The 19,716-nt window shown below is 38.8% G+C and overlaps 1 protein-coding gene across 1 annotated transcript in view; it reads right to left on the bottom strand.

Annotated features, from left to right (window-relative positions):
- Window positions 1-19,716, bottom strand: part of SVEP1 (sushi, von Willebrand factor type A, EGF and pentraxin domain containing 1) — a gene marked incomplete at both ends in the record, with an annotated part of 132,803 nt that overhangs the window by 99,413 nt on the left and 13,674 nt on the right. Inside the window, 2 exons of the mRNA XM_080362920.1 lie at window positions 10,281-10,457; window positions 11,637-11,892. Coding sequence (XP_080219046.1) covers window positions 10,281-10,457; window positions 11,637-11,892 — 433 coding nt within the window. The remainder of the gene's footprint in view (window positions 1-10,280; window positions 10,458-11,636; window positions 11,893-19,716) is intronic.

The following is a 19,716-nucleotide window of genomic DNA, read 5'->3' as shown; positions in this document are numbered from 1 at the left end:
CTGCAAACAAATGACTTATTTAGCTGTGGGTTATGACCCAATGGTCTTTGTGCACCTTTCCTTATACATATTCTTCTCCCTCTCAGCAAATCCAGGGCAACTAACAGATGACCATCTCTGAACACTTGAAAAATGATGCAAAACTGCATCAAAGACTTGCTTCATATCGGAAGAGAAGCAAACAAGTATATTTAAAATGATGAAGGGAATAGTACTCATTCTTACAGAGAATACACTTTGCAGTATTCACTGGGCTGGGTAGAGTGAATATCACAGTATAAGTCAAAACAACGATTTAAAAATAAAATTAAAATATTAATACACTCTGTGGTTAACTGGAAAAATGCTTCTGAGAGCTAAGAGTCAAATTTGTTTGACCAAGTGACAAACACACCATGTACAATCCATCAAACTCCAAATGCAGAGACACAGTGACTGCCTGATTTTGTCACATTAAGAGAGCTACCTCCAGTCTGATTAAATGAATCAGCTTTGACAAGACTTCGGGAACAACTTAGTGGTGCTACGAATCACAACACCTACTCACAACCTCACAGGCACAGGCACTAAGGCTAAACCTCACAAGTTAACTGTTCCACAAACTGCATCCTTGGAATTACTTAAGTACTTAAAGGTGATTCTTTCGAGCCTTCAGAGCCACTAGGGACAAAATAATTCATTAAAACAAGATCTAAGTATCTTAACCTCTCTCTTCATTTCAATAACTAACACTCTTGGCTGTATACTGCCATCTTATTTTACCCTGATGTCCTCTTTCAAGAATTTTCATTTTTTTATTCTCTAAGACAAAAGCTACTTAAAGGCTCACAGAATGCTAAGATGTCTGCTTTTAATTTGTGAGACAGGCACAAGGTCAGGAATAATATGTGTGCGTGCCTGTTATGAAAAAACATCCTGGGTATGTGTTTCTGAAAAGGCAGTGAATGATACCATGTAATCCACAGAGGTAACCAAAGAATGTTGCAGTAAAAGCCTTTTCATTAAGGGATTCAACTGATAGACAATTACTCTAATAAGTGCCTGGTATGATACAAGTCCCAATCCTGAAAATGATCCTCAAACCTGCAAGACCAGTCAAAGGCTAATCAAAGGCCTACGCTAAAATGGTAGGAGCCTAAACTGTTTAAAAATCTCTGACAACTGGCTGATGAATGTTTCAGGTAGTTAAGGAAGACATGGTCAGCACGAAGTTTGTAAACTACCACTTCGCCCAGGACTACACACGGCTGGAAAAGGATGTTTTCAAACCGTGTAAAATCTCAGCAAAGGTAAGACAGCCTGCTTTTTATCCTGTCTAAAGACTCAAGGCAAAGCCCAGGCTTAAGAGTAAAGGTTTTACAGTCATTTAACTAAAGGCTAAACTTATCTGGACCTGTATTAACACTTGGAGCCCCCTTCATTGTGACATACACCTGCATTGTTATAATACTGGCCAAAGGACAGCTTGGGTGCTCGAGGGAGAACGAAGGCTGATCAGCACAGAAAGCTGGAGACTACTTCTATGTCATCTCTACTTCTATTCACAGCACAGTTTCCGCTTCTCTCAAGCCCTCCAGATGGTTGATTTTTCTCCCCTAGTTGCACATACGAACTTTGGCCAGAGGCTTTATTTTCATGACTTCTGAGGTGACCAAGACAAGTCACTTCCGAGATAAGGAAAGAAGGGTAACTTGTGCATCACTTTCCAACCTCCCATCAAATTCATTACAGAAATAGCTCTTTACATAATACAAGAGTAAGAGTCTGCTTTGGCACAGAAACCTATTTTCTAAAGCCTCAGATGACATCTAGTCGGACAGGATGAGATGTTTTTCAATACTGCATGCAGATGTAAAATTACACCTTTGCTTTTCTGGTCTGCAAATGTCAAAACCGAAGCTGGGTTTTCACCTTCAACCTACAACTCGATTTTTAAAGAATTTCCTCAGAAATGATGCTGGTATACACAGAAAACTTTTGGTGGTTTTTGGGTAGGTTTGAGGTTTCCTTTCTCTGCTGCAATTCAGTTTTAAATGCAAAGGAAACAAGCTACATAGTACAGAGCTAGAAAAGCTCTACACTAATGAAAAAACACTACCCATATTAGCTGTCACGTTACCTAAAACTTTTAATTTTGCAACAGAAGATGTATATAAATTGATACATAAGGCCTGAAGGAGAGTTAAAAAAATAAGTCACAGTTCCAAGGACTTGATCCAGAACTCTTTAACACTAGTGGAAATACTTACCAAATACTTATCAAAACTATGGATATGGTTAAAAACCACCAGTGGCTGCACATGTCATTTGTGTAGGTGAAAAAACTTGTACAAAATTGACCAAGAAAATAAGCTTTTTACCATTTTTCAAGAAAAGCTCACTGTCTGGCTCCAGAGTCTGTTAAAGAGTTTTTTTGATGGACTGAATCCGGACTAAAATTCCAGTTTGGAAATGATGAGATTTACATAATCTTAAACAAAACAACAATCTTCCACCAAAACAAAGCAAAACCCCCAAGCAAGACTGCATAATCTGCCTCATCTGAGTTGTGAATACTTAGATCCTAAAAGAAAGAAAATAAAACACCAACCTCAGCAGGTATTTTTCCTACTTATATTTATAAAATGTATACTTAAAAAAAAAAAAAAAAGTTTTGCTACTGTTTCCCTTCAAAGGCTTAACATTTGGAAAACACATTATGGAGGTTTTACAGTACCATAAGACACACTTCAGTAATTCTCAAAACCTGTTATCACTTCATACACACTGTGCCTTAGGAACCTTTTTGTTATCACTCTGTGGGTACAAGTGGATAAGGCTTCAAGGAGGAAAGTCAGCAAAAGAAACTTCCTCTGCCAAAAATGCCCCATCTTCATAAAGCAGGTTGTTCAGGTGGGAAACAAACTACTTTTGTGTCAGAAGCCGTTTAAAATGCAAGCAAAACTACTGTAGTATCATCCAAGCTAATACTTATCTCTGACAGATTAATTTCTACCCAAAAATCACCTCTTGACATGAAGAGTTTACTGATACTATGCTTTTAAATTCCTGAACCAAAGGAATTTATCTCTATTGTATCCTACATTTGAAAAAATCTTGCAGCATTCAAATTCTTTGTCATTCATCCTTTGCTTTGCTTCCTATAGCAACAATAAGGAGAATCTCTACTTGAATTTCCAAAAGCAAAACAGAAAATACTGGGCTTCACGGGACATATTTTTGAAGAAGCAGATTTCAATGTAAAAAATCTGGAAGAACATGTCTGCATGCTTGTAGTTATATTTTCCACACAAAGTATTTGTAAAAGCCATTTTCTTCAGACTTTATGCAAACATTAATTACAACTATTTTTGCATTATTTTTTGAAGTCTTAAGGAGTTCTTTTAAAAGATAACTAACCTACTAAACTTCCATAGCTTTATCTATGGTACTTGCTTCCTATATCTGCCTCCCTCATATACCTGTCTTCCAGTACCCTCAATGGAAAATCAGGCTGATTCATGTATCTCCTGTACTTACTCATCATGTTGTTATAATAGCCTTGGTAGAAAAACATACTGATTTACATTTCTTGTAAACATCATCCTGATGTTATGTTCAAATTGTTACCCATAATGAGCCAAACAAGCTTTATAAGAAAAAATACACAGAATGACAGCGAGAAATGTTTTTGCCAGTATTCATTAGGCATCAATTCACCGGTGCTTAGTCATGGGTACTTTGCATCCTTCCTCTTGATTTAGATCCCTGCTTTCTTGTTTTCCCTTTTCCTTATATGACAGCCAGTCATTTTAACACAGTATATTCACAATAGAACCTCTGCTTATTATCACAGGCAAAAAGCCACTGAAGAGAGGCTGTAACAAAAGGTGGCTACACTCAGGAGAAGTATTTTTTAAAATGAAGAAATGACAAACAAAAGAGTGAAGTATACAAAGGTATCTCATCCTCCAAAGGGGTTACAGAAAGGAGTTCATGATTAGAGAGCTGCTAAGCAAAAGGACGGAATCACTGACTGAGGTGTTGTGCACAGAGAAAGGACTCTCCAGTCAAGCTTTTCTGTCTCTACAGTGGATAAGTCCAACTCCCAAGTCTCTCCAAACTGCTCAGGTTTTGTAAGCATTAATGAATGCTTCATTAAGCACATACATCCCAACTTCCTTGCCCAGTTGTATTCCAAGTTCTTCCAATTAATCTTGTTTATTTTTTTTTCTTCTTTCTTCTTTTTGGTTATCAAGATCTGCAGGTTTAAGTGGCACAAGATAACAGACTAGTAGCCATTTGACAATTTCCTCAAGGAGATGCTGCTTTTTCAATTTGCTTGTTTTCTATGGCTGCAGGTCTCAGGAGAAGCCTTCTTTTAGTGAAAACTAAGCTAGAACTGAAGAGTATTTTTCTGATTAAGAAATTAAAAACAAAGGAGAGAAAAGGAACCAAACCAACTCCCATCCAGTTTTAAGGAGTAAAGTCAGTAGACGAAAGCATGAAATGGCACTTGTGAGAGAGCAAGAAACCAAGTTCTAAGAGCTTGAAAATCTGCAGTCTGTGAACTAATTCAGACCTTCAGATTCAACACGCAAATTTACCCTGAGATTTTGCTGAGGCTGGAGTAATTTTGTACACTGTCTTTTTCACACTTCCTTTCTTGCTCTCTTTTCCCTCCCTGTCTGTCAATCACTGGTGGAATCTCAGGGTGCTGCTGGCAGTTCTCTTCCAAATACAGACAGGCACCTGTGTAAGAGTATAGTGGTTGTTATGATATGTGTTGTTAACTCTGGATGCCTTGGGGCTTGGAGGGATCTTGTAAAGTTAGTGAAAATTTCCACGTACAGTATGAAAAGTTCAAGATGGTTGGCAAAGCTTTACTAAGCCCACAACTCCTACAGGATAGCTAAAGAAATTACTCCTGAAAAAGAATACTGAAGAACAGCAGTTTCCAGGGGGGTAGAAGCTCCTGTCAAAAGGAAGGGAGGAAGGACACAGCATTGCAGAAGAGATGTTTAGCTTTCTTTGACTAGGCCATTGGAACAACAGAATCACAGAATGTTAGAGTTTGGAAGGGACCTCAAAAGATCATCTAGTGAAATTCCACCACTGAAGCAGGAACACCTAGATTAAGTTACACAGGAATGTGTCCAGGTGGGTTTTGAATGTCTCAGGAGTAGGAGACTCTACAACCCCCCTGGGCAGCCTGTTCCAGTGCTCTGTTACCCTCACTGAGAAGAAGTTTCTTCTCAATTTTAAGTGGAATCTCTTGTGTTCCAGTTTGAACCCATTACCCTTTGTCCTATCATTGGTTGTCACTGAGAAGAGCCTGGCTCCATCCTCCTGACACTCACCCTTTATATATCTGTAAACATTATTGAGGTCACCCCTCAGTCTCCTCTTCTCCAAGCTAAAGAGCCCCAGTTCTGTCAGCATTTCCTCATAAGGGAGATGCTCCACTCCCTTCATCATCTTTGTTGCCCTGCGCTGGACTCTCTCCAGCAGTTCCCTGTCCTTCTGGAACTGAGGGGCCCAGAACTGGACACAATATTTCACATGTGGTCTCACCAGGGCAGAGTAGAGGGGAAGGAGAATCTCTCTTGACCTACTAACCACCCCCCTTCTAATCCACCCCAGGATGCCATTGGCCTTCCTGGCCACAAGGGCACAGTGCTGGCTCATGGTCATCCTGCTGTTCACCAGGACCCCCAGGTCCCTTTCGCTTATACTGCTCTCTAGCAGGTTGTTCCCCAACTTATACTGGAATCTGGGGTTATTCTTGCCCAGATACAAGACTCTACACTTGCCCTTGTTATATTTCATTAAATTTTTCCCCGCCCAACTCTCCAGCCTGTCCAGGTCTCTGGATGGCAGCACAGCCTTCTGGTGAGTCAGCCACTCCTCCCAGCTTGGTGTCATCAGCAAACTTGCTGACAGTGCACTCTATTCCCTCATCCAAGTCACTGGCGAATATATTGAATAATATAGGCCCCAGTACTGACTCTTGAGGCACTGCACTAGATACAGGTCTCCAACTGGACTCTGCCCCACTGACCACGACTCTCTGGCTTCTTTCCTTCAGCCAGTTCGCAGTCCACCTCACTACTCAATCATCCAGACCTCACTCAGTTTAGCTGTGAGAATGCTGTCGGATACTGTCTCAAATGCTTTACTGAAGTCAAGGTAGATCACATCCAGCGCTCTGCCATCATCTATCCACCTTGTTATGTCTTCATAAAAGGCTATGAGGTTGGTCAAGCATGATTTCCCCTTGGTGAAACCATGCTGACTGCCCCTAATGACCCTCTTATCCTTGATATGCCTTGAGATGGCACCAAGGATAAGTTGTTCCATCACCACCAGAACTAAAGTTCTTCCTGCATGACTAAGTAAATAACTGTTAGTAACATATTAAACACAAAAATATTTTTTTGTAGCTGGAAAGCTATCCAACTGATGAACATCATCTTTTGTTTTGCATTCTTAACAGAAACAATACTAAAAATCTCATGGAAAAAAGTACTCAGCAGAAAATTAGGTCCAAAATCCAAGAAACCACAAAATACAAATCTCCCCTGCCTTGCCGGACCTGTATTTCCTCCAAGTTTAAAGTCTTTTCAGTGAATCTGTTCTGAATTAAAATTTGTAAAAAAAATGAAGTTTCCACATGATTTCAGGTTTCATTGAAAAGGCTGTTTATAGATCTAATCCATGTGCTATTTTGTAGGCAAAACTGTTGCCCTTGTAGCTGTGATAACCAATATGAGGCATACTCCTAACCTAAAGCCTAGGCAACCTATTGAATACTCATATAGACGGTGAAATTCTACACGCCAATAGATATACCCAAGTACTGGGCCAGAAATTAACAAAAGAAGTAATAACTAGCATAGTCTACAAGTATGTAATTTACTAGTTCTGCTCCACCGACTGCACAACATCTTCATGGGTTCCTTGTGCTGCAAAAAATGGTATCCACATGTCAGATAAAAGAAAATACTGTTGTAAGACAAGTTTCGTGGCCTCCCCAATAACTATGGTTCTGCTTGGGAGGTAAGTGATGAGATGAACATGATGGGCATCTTCCTTTACTTTCATCACTGTCAATCTAAAAAGTCATCCAACCCAAGAACCCACTTAAAAAAAGAACCTTCTCTGGAGAATTTTGCTGAAAAAAGATGTGTGACAAGGCTGTGTTAAAAACATATTCCCTAACTTCCTAAGACAGAGAAGATACAAATGGAGATCTGGACATTTGTTTTACTTTTTCCTGGAACAAGCAGTTTACTTGAATGGCCCACATTTTTATTGGTGGAAGACACAGTGTTAGATAGTGGAAATTACGGCTTTGTTTTTGACCATCTCTGTATTTTTGTTTAGTTCTATCTAGTTTGAAACTCAACATTGGTAATCAAGGAAAGGAAGGAGAAAAAAAGTGAAGTGTTATTGAAGAGGAGGTGTTTATGTACTCCACAATACTTTGGACTGGTTATGATAGTGCCTCTGCTCTTCCTCTTTCTCCCTTTGTCACAATTGTCACAGATATCTCTGGCTGCATGAGGCTTCTCATGTGGGCCAAGAAGCTCTTGTTTGCTTTGCTTTTTAAAGTACAGAACAGTCAGTCTGTTCTTCTTTTTGTGGCACATCATCAGCAATATTATAAAGAACAACAAAGGAACATTGAAGCCAATTTCTGCTTTTTGGCACAAAGCATGTGGCTCCTATTTTATTTTATTTTATTTTATGGAGGCTTTCTAGAGAGTGTTTTCAGGCAATTAGGAAAGTAAAGAACTGTTGTCATTTTTACATAGTTGTTCTGATGTCTTACGTTTAAAACCATAAACAACAGTAAGGTGGTATAATGTATAAGCACAAGAGCATACAGAAGAGAACAGATATGTCACAGAAGAACAATCTCCCATCTGAATGAAAACTCTCGAAAAAAAAGCTTTAGTTTATTAAGTAAACATAGGCTAGTGGAGCATCTGCAAGTTTAACCAACTAAAAGCTAAAACTAGTCCAATTAAAATGTAAGTCCTATCATTGTAAACTTGCCAAAAGTCCTCCTGCACATTATACAGTGAAGAAAAGTTAAGATGCATTCTCAAGATTCCTTATGCTTTACCAATCCACAGCTTTGCTCAGCTGGGAAATGTTAAAAAAAAAAAAAAAAAGAAGTTAGAATCCTTTTCAGAATGAAAGATTTCAAAATATGCTGTTTTTCCTTTAAAGAACATATGTTGCCTTTTGTTTGTGTCTGTCTTAAAGAAGAATACAATAGTTGAGCACAGTAGACATATTTTAAAGAACAACTTGAGTTACTCAGGTCAAATTCTCCCTAAAATATACGTATTCAACTGCCTTCACATATACAGCAGATGGCTGCAATCATCGGCTTATTTGCAGTGTATCTAATACCAACCCCTTTTAAAAACTTAGTTTAGAAGCACCTGCTGATTATGTAAATATTAAACTTTCATCTGCAGCTGCAAAGTACCCATTTAAAGAAATCAGACTTCCTTCATTTTTGGTGGCACTCAGAAGACATGCTTGTCTCATCAAAAGATCCTGTCATGTAGAAACTGTAACTCTAAAATAATAGGCCCACTATCTTTAGGAATAGCTCAAAACAATATTTAATGATACAAGCTATTGATAAAGGCAGAAATTCTGTGTTTATTGTGTTCCACAGGTTACTAGGGCACTCAAGGTAGAGGAAGTTGACTTGAATTACAAAAGAAAAAATTAAGATGAAAATGTGATTTTGTCTGAAATAAATTAGAATTACAATTGAAAGTAAGGAAAATGGCATAGTGTTATCTTCATTTGGAGTTAACTGAGCACACAAGTAAGCTGCACCCACTTACATAAAACAGGATTCTGATCCAATATGCCAATGCCGACATTGACTTTAACTACATTCCTCTGCTTGGGTTGCACTCATACCTCAATGAATTCCTGCTTACCTCCTCTGAATACAGAACAAAGGAAAGATGCTCCAGAGGCACAAGGTAAATTACAAGGTGATGACTGGCAGGGAGTATAATACAACTGATCAGCTTTCCAACACAAACACTGGGATATCTCAGTCCTTTCCTGCACTGGTGGCAGACAACACCTCTTCTCCATTATGTGCTTATGTACAGTCCAGGTCCCTCAGCGTATCCTTATAATCCTCCTTGTGCAGACATACAGCCATCACAGTCTCTGTTAAACCTGAAGGAATTCTTCAGCTTCTAGTCACAAACCTGCCTGTGTCTAGTCTCTGAACAGAGCTACCAACTCTTACAAGTCACCTCAAGAGACTTCCTACATGTAATGAAAATCACATTTAAAAAAGCAGCATGGCCCCCATAAACAGCTATCCAACCAATTCATGTATCCATTGCACCTAGTTCACATTTAATGAGGAGACATTTCCTGAGAACTGTGGTATGCAGAATATAAGTGAGATATGAGAATGCAAACAAGATTGATATAAATACTGTATTTTGTTTCAAGTTGAGCAATATTTTATTATTAGTATTCCTTTTGTCCAGCTCACAAACCAAATATACCAGAGCTCAGATATGCTCTGATAATTTAAAAACTTTTGTCCTAAAAAAATTGAGTTAGACAAAACCTGCATACTTTCTTTGACAATAAAGAACTGTAAGTTGTTGTTATTTCAACTGGAGACTTTGAATGTATACTAGTAAAAGGACTTGTTCAAAAAGCAGTAACAGCAACAACAACAACAATAATCTTAGCAAAATGTGATGACAAATTTCTGTTTAGTGACCCAATGCCTTCTTCCTCTTTGGTAACTGAAAGTAAACACGAGAGAATTAAAGAACATTCAATCGACTGTAAGTTTTGCCAAGGATTTATCCTGCAAAGATACACATATACAGCTCCTCTCCAAACAGAAAAGTTCATGAAAGTTCAAAAAGTGATCATCAAAATTTACAAAGGAAAAATTTACTAAGAGCACTTGAAGGCAAAAGACACTACCTCAGACTTTGTAAACTCTAGTCACAAACTGCTGGTGAGCTGTGTTTTAGGGAAGTTTTACTGTGTCAGAACATTTGCCCTATTCTTATCACTTTCTTGTTCATCTCTTTGGACTATTGCTGGAGACAAGGTACAAGGTGACTTTGACTAACAGAGCTATTCTGTGTCTTCAGCCAGAGAGTTTTCTGACAGCCTGAAACGAATTCTGATCCAGGTTCATATCAATAACCCCAAATAGAGCTTTTCACTCTCAACTGGATTAGCCATAAAGAGAAACACAAGCACTGAGACATGAGACTCACCTGTGCATTCATGTTGTAGTCCTTTGCCATAGTATCCTTTTTCACAGATGCACTCAAACTGGCCAGTGTGAGTGCCGCATTTACAGCTTGCCATGATGTCGCAGCAGTTTTCATTTGCCTCACAGAGATATGAACAATGCGATAAATCTTCTTGGATATAGCTGCCAGAAGGCAGGTCTGAAATAGTATCAATTTATTAACAAAAAATCCAAACAAAATCCCCCCACAACCTCATATTATGTCATCAGTGAAATGTTTCTTAAAAACCCTAGGCTGCAGTTTTAAGTAGTAGCGATGCTAGCCTGAAGCAGAGCCTTGTTACACTCAAAGTGTAAAAAAAAGAAATTGTTTTTCTTATTCTGGAAAAAAGCTCACTTAAATCCATGGTGCAAAGGTCCCCAATTTTTCTAACCTGGCTTCATTTGAGTCTAAGACCACCAGAATGCAGTCCCACTCCCAGCAGAAGCCAGTCTTTCCTGGCTTTGGTGGATGCCACCTCTTTCCCATCAAGAGAGCACTTGGTCATGGCATGTATAACCAGTTGGTCATAATAAAATCTTTCCTCCAGCATATTCACATAGACCAGTTATATCTTAGATGTAACAAACAGAATGGCAGTAAACGACACCACTTACATAAAAGTAGTATGCTTTTAAAAGTTAAGTGTAGCAAACAAATGCAAATGGTTAGTCTGATGAATTTTGTAAGCCTCAATGAGGCAGCACTGGCTTACAAATGAAGGTCTAGTCACATGCTCTCTCTTGCTAGTCTAAACTTACTCTCTTTTTCAGGAAGAACTCTGTGTTTTTCTAAAATATGGTAGATTAAAAAAGAACAACTGCACAGTTTCTTTCCACTCATTGCTCTCTCCAGTTTTTACTGAATGTATAAGGTCATAGCCATAAATTGTATTTACTCCTATACACAAATCAGTTCAGAACAGTCTAGCTTTGGGTTTTGTGTAAAATAACAACAGGTATTAAGGTGAGTCCTAATGTGTGCACTAGGTTTCTCTTTTGGACAACCATGTATCTGAATACAAAGTTCTTCTATTCAAGCAGAAGTTACACTGGGTCAAGACCACAGTCTGTTCTTCATGGATAAAATGAAGACCTGAATGGAGGTAAATATATATATACCAAGCAGAATAATTTGGCTCACATTTTGCCAATGACGAGTTAGTCAAACAGTTTATCCTTTCACCTGAGGAACTAACACCTCTACTAGAAAGAGGAAAAATATTTACAAAAAAAAGGGATCAACACTACATGAAATCTAATTACAAGACAGTACTAGAGATCTTTCTATGCAGACCTCTCTGTTCTCTGTAGACTTCTGAAGTTAGTACATTATTACCTTCATGAAGAGCCCTGCGTGCCAGAGCTTCAAACTCAGTAAAACTGTGAAGAAGGTAACAGTGATCTTCTTTTGGATGGGATGCCATGTCATTCAGTTCTCGGATATTCCCCTGCCATATCCCAAAGGTGAAGATCTCCACTCCAAATTCTCGCAAGGATGCTGCAATGGGTCTTGGGTCTCCCCCATTGGAATATCCATCAGTAATGAGAAATATCACCTTTGTGGCATTTCCACGGGCATGCCGTAATATTTGCTGGAAGAGAAAACGAAATTGCACACCTCAGCAAAAGGTCAGCAGCGGTTGATCTGTACACTACTTCCTCCATGATGTGGCTCTTGTTATTTGAATTATATACCTAGATTAAGTCCTTGTAAGACCACGCACTACAACAAAGATCAACCATCTGCAAGCAGAGTCTGTGGTTAGACAAGGCCCCCTACTGAGTCACACTTCAGATGGTTACAGTCTTAACAATCAGAGAAACCATGACACAATCTGAAATAAGACACTTTTCACACTGACTGATTAAGTCAACTGTGTGTCAGACAGCCATGTTCCTGACCAGTACTTCAGCAACTTTGTTGCATAGGTAATACAACATTAAAACTCTAGTGCAAGACCCATGAGATGAGAGATTAGATGCTGCCAATTGTCTCAGTGCCATGGGAATGATGTGGATGTGTATCAGCTGCCAGTTCCGTCCATGTTGCTTTTCCATTCAGCTTGTGAAATGCCATTTGTTTCCAAATTTTCTTGAACCATTCAGATAGGTGAAAACTCACCAAATCCTACCCTGAAAATGTGCTGCAAATGGTGGCATAACCACTCTCATTATCATGACTTTCAGTATGTAATTTAGGGACAAATTCTCTAAAGTTTGTAAGAGGTAACTAAGAACAAAAAGTGCATTATTAGAGATAATTTTGGTCAAAAAATCCACAAATCTACTGCAAAAATTGTAGGGACTGACAGATCCATGAAAGGTGACGGACCAGTCAAAACCACAGATAGAAGGAATGAAAAGGTAGTGAGATGGAAGAGATCCTGTCAGAAACAGACGTTAAAAAAAACCATCTCAGACAGGTGATGTGCAATGCAAAAATATAGTTGTGCCTGATGAGACTTCATAAGCCTCTCTCTGTGAAGGGAAGCTGAACAGGTTTTAGAAACAGATGAGAACATGGGATTAGTTAGAAACAAGTTCCTACTTGCCAGGCTAGAAAATTATAAATAAAAAGGAAAGAATTTGGGTATATCACGTCCTTTTAAATAAGTTTCAAAAGAGTGACAATGCATGAGGCGATTTGCTTCCCTACACTCACCCTCAGCATCCGTCCTACAGTCAGGTGCTGAATCTTTACTACCAGCACAACTGCACTAGGAAACTGGAAGCCAGAAAAATAAGCAATCCTCAAAACTGTAATTTTATGTGTGGAAAAAAACCCTACAGCATGACAACAATCATTGGAGTTTCCCATGGCATCATGTATTCAAAGACTGAATGTCAAATCAGAGACAATAGCTATGAAGTTTAACCGGGTAACCAGTAGATAAACAAGTGACTAAAAGAACACTCAGTTTTCTTCATTCTGTGCAAACTGGTTTCTCCTAAGAGACTAAAATCTTTCTATCTGTATCTGCCATCATGGTGCCTACTCTTCTGTTGGTGATACACTTTTTTCTATTGAGTCTGAGGTAACAAATATGATCTAACATATTTTAACGTTATCTTATGTTTTGATCCACTAGATTACAAGGCCTATTTCTGAATTATTGTTGGTTTCCTCCCAAGAAACATTTGGATTCTTGGTTATTTTAACCCCAGCATATAATTCCCCATTTGCTCCTGTTGAATGTGCTTTTCTCCCTTATAGCAGTTTAACAAGATCACCTTAGGTTGTCCATCATGGCCCCAAAAAACTGCCTGTAATCCCTTCCGCCTTGTAGCCACTTAGAGATTGAAGGATCATTTCATCTATTATGTCACAGAAAACGTTTGTAAAAATACTCAGTACTGCCTAAGGACACACCCCACAGATTCCTGACCAATTCATCCTTCCAGTCTGACAGTGCAATAGTGCTAATTACTCTGCGAGTACGTTGGATGACAGGTAGAGCACTTGGAAAAATGCGATGTTAATGTCCAGTGGACTAGACACCACCCTATGGAGTCACCACACTCACAGTTAGCCACAGGCTGTCAGACTATGAGTAAATACGGGACCACCACCAACCTCGTGGTGGCCAGATGCTGTCTGAGGTCCTAAAGCAGAGGATCATGAAGGTGTAGCTTCTCCTTCCTCCATGGACTTATCCAGAAGGAGTTAGATGCAGACTTTCAACTTAGTACCGTGCAAATTACTAACATGTTTATTTCAGTAACAGATTGTACCACTCAACAATCAATATAACAGACCACATATTACAGACCTTTGAATGATACTCCAAAACCCATGTCATTACGTGATGAGTAGTAAATGTATTTAAGCCACCCTTAACAAACACGAATTCCAAAAATGGGGATGAACTGAGTTGAGCAATTTCATTACAAAATTCTGAAGTAAGACATATAAAGTAAAATTGTCTGGCTTTCAACTCCAACAAAAGCTTACAAGTTAGGTCAGTCCAAAGAACCTGCAGAGATTTTATAATCTTTCCAGTAAGCCAGGTCAGATTTCAAGACAATTTAATTTTGACTTGTCAATCCATTTACTTCAGGTAGATACTAAACAAAAACAAGCACATATATTATAAATCAAATTACAGACCATTGGCACTGTAGTAAGAAAGACAGCCAAGCAGTGTGTTGCTGTTGGGCTTGATTTTATTACTACTTGTATGCAAAACCCAAAGGGAGTGAAACCAAATTCTCTTGTAGACACAAATACCCTTTACAAACCAAATCTATTGTTCCTCATGTTACTTAAGTCATAAGTAGAAAACAAGAATGAAGTGAAAAACTAGAATGAAGTGGAAAACTAGATTGAAAAGAATCAGGAGAACAAAGACAAGGGAAAAGAAAATACGAAGGCAAGGAGTAGGAAAAAAATACAAATGCCTCATTTTGAAATGCATTTTGAAATGCACGCTCTAAGCCAAGTGCCATTGCAGGCAGAGAGGGGAGTGCTATTTATGATTAACAGATTCAGTTAACATGCTTAGCAATTACTGTGTTATTTTAAAATAGAATCTAAGCAACTTAAACTTCCATTCAACTTCTTAAGTATTCAGGCTGAAATTTTCCACTCAGGATGTTTGTCCCAAGCTGTTTCAGTGGAAATGGCCTTTATTTCAAAAAAACAAGATGAGGAAAAACATATGCTCCATCCATACTTATTTGTTTTTTGCAAACACAGCATCTCTGAGCTTTGCAGAAGGAACTTTCAATTTTCAAATCACATTTACAATGAAGGTGAAAAAATAGACCCCAAACATATGCAAACTGTGGAACTTGTGTAACTGAAGAAGAAACTACAATTTGCACAGGTTTAAGAGATACAATGGAGATCGTCACTGCAATTCTCTGAAGATCCCACCTGCATGCAGCCTGCTTCAGCAGAATATGATTTCAACTCAAGATTATGTCATAACACATACAGAAGGGGGAACAAAGCTTAGTTTTGGCAAGATGTGGCTTGCAATTTCAGTAATATCCTTTCAGCACTGTTTCCCTCTCTGCATAGCACAAAGCTGCAAAAACTTTGTAGATGAAGGTAGTGGACAACACTGTATGTTACCCTAGCTTTTCAGCAGGTGATACTTATAACAGGTAACAATCAATCTTCTATATTTTCCCTAAATATATTAATCAATGATTCGGATGAGGGAAATTTGCTGATGACACCAAGCTGGGAGGAGTGGCTGACTCACCAGAAGGCTGTGCTGCCATCCAGAGACCTGGACAGGCTGGAGAGTTGGGTGGGGAAAAATTTAATGAAATATAACAAGGGCAAGTGTAGAGTCTTGTATCTGGGCAAGAACAACCCCAGGTTCCAATATAACCCGGGGAACAACCTGTTAGAGGGCAGTGTAGGGGAAAGGGACCTGGGGGTCCTGGTGAACAGCAGGATGACCATGAGCCAGCACTGTGCCCTTGTGGCCAGGAAGGCCGATGGCATCCTGGGGTGTATTACAAGGAGGGCGGTTAGTAGGTCCAGAGAGGTTCCTTCCTCTCTGCTCTGTCCTGGTGAGACCACACCTCAAATATTGTGTCCAGTTCTGGGCCCCTCAGTTCAAGAAGGACAGGGAACTGCTGGAGAGAGTCCAGCGCAGGGCAACAAAGATGATGAAGGGAGTGGAGCATCTCCCTTATGAGGAAAGGCTGAGGGAGCTGGGGCTCTTTAGCTTGGAGAAGAGGAGGCTGAGGGGTGACCTCCATAATGTTTACAGATATATAAAGGGTGAGTGTCAGGAGGATGGAGTCAGGCTCTTCTTGGTGACAACCGATGATAGGACAAGGGGCAATGGGTACAAACTGTAACACAAAAGGTTCCACTTAAATTTGAGAAGAAACTTCTTCTCAGTGAGGGTGACAAAACACTGGAACAGGCTGCCCAGGGGGTTGTGGAGTCTCCTACTCTGGAGGCACTCAAGGCCTGCCTGGATGCCTTCCTGTGTAACCTCATCTGGGTGTTCCTGCTCCGGAAGGGGGGTTGGACTGGATGATCTTTTGAGGTCCCTTCCAATCCCTGACATTCTGTGATTCTGTGAACAAAAAGCAGCCAACAGTTTATTTTGTCCTCTTCATCTGAAAGGGCGACCACCAGTTTGGGGCAGCACCTCTCTCACAAACAGACACAAACTGAGCTAACAGAGCATGAAGCTGTCCTCCTGCTACCTGACAGACTTCAGGCATCAGTGGATCTGAGCACAGAAACAGACAGATGAACAGACAGGATTGCTAAATATTGCCCCTAGAAATCAAAACAAAACAAAGCCCCTGAAAAGCTTGGCCCTCGTGTCTTGCAGCTGTAACTCTAGACACAGAAACCCTGCTGTATAACAGCAGAGCAAAAGAACAAGGGAAAGAAAGAAACATTAAGCATTTGAGGGAAAAAAAAAAACAAACGACGTAAGTCTGTTTTTAAATCATCTGTATATGTCTAGTGGTACAGTGAGTGTTTCGTTTCTTTCTGCGAAAGCAGAGTGACATTCAGAGCTGCTGGCAATCCAAGTAACAGCCTGCATTGCTCTGCCTCTTGTCTGCAATATTTGTGTGGTATTTCACATAATTTTTGTTTCCTTTAACCCTGACTCACATTTCTCTATTTCAAGACACCTCTCTTCTTTCCTCTCCAGAAAGCAGTTTCAAAAGCTGGTGTTTGTTTGTTTGTTTGGTTTTGTGTTTTTTAATAATTATTATTTTTTAATTTCCCCAACAGAAATTTTATGTATTATAAAATGTCTGTTCCCTTAACCCCTAAACTTGTAAGCATATAGAGAGGTGATTCCATGGATTTAATGAGCCACCATCAACTTCATGGACTGTATCTACATAAAGATTACTTCTTTTCATGATACAGCTCTGCAGTCCTCTCCTAAATTGTCAGGTTCTTCAATAAATAAAGCTTAAAAGCCCACTAAACAGTACTCCGAAGTTAAAAGGATCCTGAGAACCCATTTCTTTGGTATGAATATCCACATCTGCTTCTGATTTTACTATCAAATGAAACTTAGCACCAGTCATAACCCAAAATAAGGTGCTGAATGACCTGTTTAATTGAGAACAGAGCCCATTTGGTCACTACAATCAGAAAAATAATAAGGGATAAGTACAAACAAAACAATTAATGCTCTTGATGAGTGCAAGGAAATGCATGGGGCCACTAGAAACACCTTGCCTTTAGTACCTGTTTTCTTTTGTACACTTCTATCACAGGAATGATAGGTCAGTTTCAGTAATCCTTCCAGATTCTAAATAAAACATTCTTTTCACATTAGCAAAAAGTTATTACCATCTGTATTGTATTCTGTCTCTGTTTAGTGTGAACAAATATCTGGCAGACTCACTATTTTCTTTGTGCCAATAACAGTCCTTAGAATTAAAAAATGAAGTGTTGTGCAACACAAAAAGTAGTTGTACAAAATCCTCCTCTAGAAATTCACCACTGTAAGGCAAAATGAAATCCTATCAGTACAGTCACAAAAAAAAAAATCCAAAACAAACCAGTTAAAAGCACTAACTTCTATGTTGTTCAGTTTGTAACACAAAATTGGGAGATGAGTAGTACCCAAGACTAAAACCTTCTTCAGCCATTTGACAGCCACAGCAATGACATCAAAGGTTCTCTATTGCTGCCTGGGTTATGTGTTCTGCGTCTAATGCATGAATATTTGATCTTGGGCCTAATCTCTATCCTTACAAAGTGTTTTGCTTTTAGAGAAGATTTTGACCATACAGAATTTGATATTAATATATCTATCTAAATGGAAACAAACCGAAACTGGTTAATCTGTCTCACTTTACAAACTAAACCTAGATAACATCAGACAGCCCCAGGATCCTTGCCAGGGGAAACTTGCCCTAAAAGGTTTAAGTTGGAACCTAGCTTTCAAAATAACACTATCCAAACATTCATCACAAAAATTACACTACTCCTGGTGTATTCCTAGGGAATACACTACCTAAGGGCTACAAAGGGAATGCTATTTGTTACTGGTCAGGAAGAACTGTCACTCCATCTCAGAAGTGACACAGAAAAAGATCTTCATCAAAGAGCCATTCAGCTCCGCTATACCAGTAGCCCACTTACACACACTGATTTTGTTTTCACTCTAGGAATTATGTAAAACTTACACACCATGCTGAATAGAATGAGACAATTCTGTTTCCCACAGGGTTTTATAATATTACAGAATTAGTATAACCATATATAACACAACATATTCACCATTAAACTTAAATTCAAATGAATAAATTATATTTTATTACAAGAAAACAACGGCCTGGATTTGACCTACATATTCAGTGGAACATTAAAATAGTATGTCTTAATTTCTCATGGATGGCTTCAGAAGCAGATCTGCATGGCATTCACAAGGGGAAATAGCTAAATCCTTTTGAGAAGTTCACCCTTTGTTTCAAGGTTTCTTTGCTTTCGTCTTCCCTGTAGGTAAAAAAAGTCCAAACCTGGCAGGAAATTTTATGTGAATAAATATTCTGGAAAGAATAAAATATCACTACTGTGATCAACCGCAACTTTTGGTGAAGTTCAGGCACCTTATAACTGAATCCTGACAATCCTAAGGAGTTGGATCATCTCATCAGAGTAACACAAATCTAGAGGGTGACAAATACTGTTCCCTTTAATAATGATAAAAATTTTCTTATTCCTCTACATAAAAAAGCTGGGTATACCTCCTCTGTCCCATCTCTAAAACAGCAAAGATCTGATTTCACCACCTTTTCTTTTGGTCATTGAACACTGCTACTTCCACCGCTCCACTCCAATAAATCTTATCCCCTCTTTAGATTTCATTGCCCTTTTTAGGAGAGGCACTAAAAGATATTCCATGGTTAGAGGTTTTATTTTCCATCTGGTACCTTTCGCCACTTTCTTCTGCACTGCTACACAAGCTCTAGAGAACAAGCTGTTACTTATATAGAAGAAATTAACTAATATAGAAGCTTTCCTTGAATATTCCCCTAGCAGGAGCTGCACTCATAGGTCAGGGAGAAGATAAATCTGTAGGATTAATCTGGATATTTAAAGAGTACTGCAAGCCATAGGTTGTTGAAGATATCAACAAAAATTTACAAAAAAAAAGAAAAAAATAATTTAAAATACAGTGATTTCATGCTGGTCTAGTCTTTTATTACAATGATTTTCACCCCAGTTAAATAATATACTACCTCTACTGATTATTTTCACGTGATTACTTTATGAGTAATTAAATAGTGGGTCATGAAAATCCTGTTCTTAATCTATGTTCTATCTTTTTGTCTTTCCTATCCTTCTCATCCCCTCTATCTTCAACCTTCATCTCTTCTTTCCACTCTGTCACCCTCTCTACATGTTGTTATCTTGCATTTGTTTTATATCCCTTTCCAACTTACATGTTTTTTGCATAATTGAC

The sequence above is a fragment of the Nesoenas mayeri genome, assembly GCF_963082525.1.
Source record: "Nesoenas mayeri genome assembly, chromosome: Z".
Classification (NCBI taxonomy): Eukaryota; Metazoa; Chordata; class Aves; order Columbiformes; family Columbidae; genus Nesoenas; species Nesoenas mayeri.
This window is presented reverse-complemented; position numbering and strand designations above follow the sequence as displayed.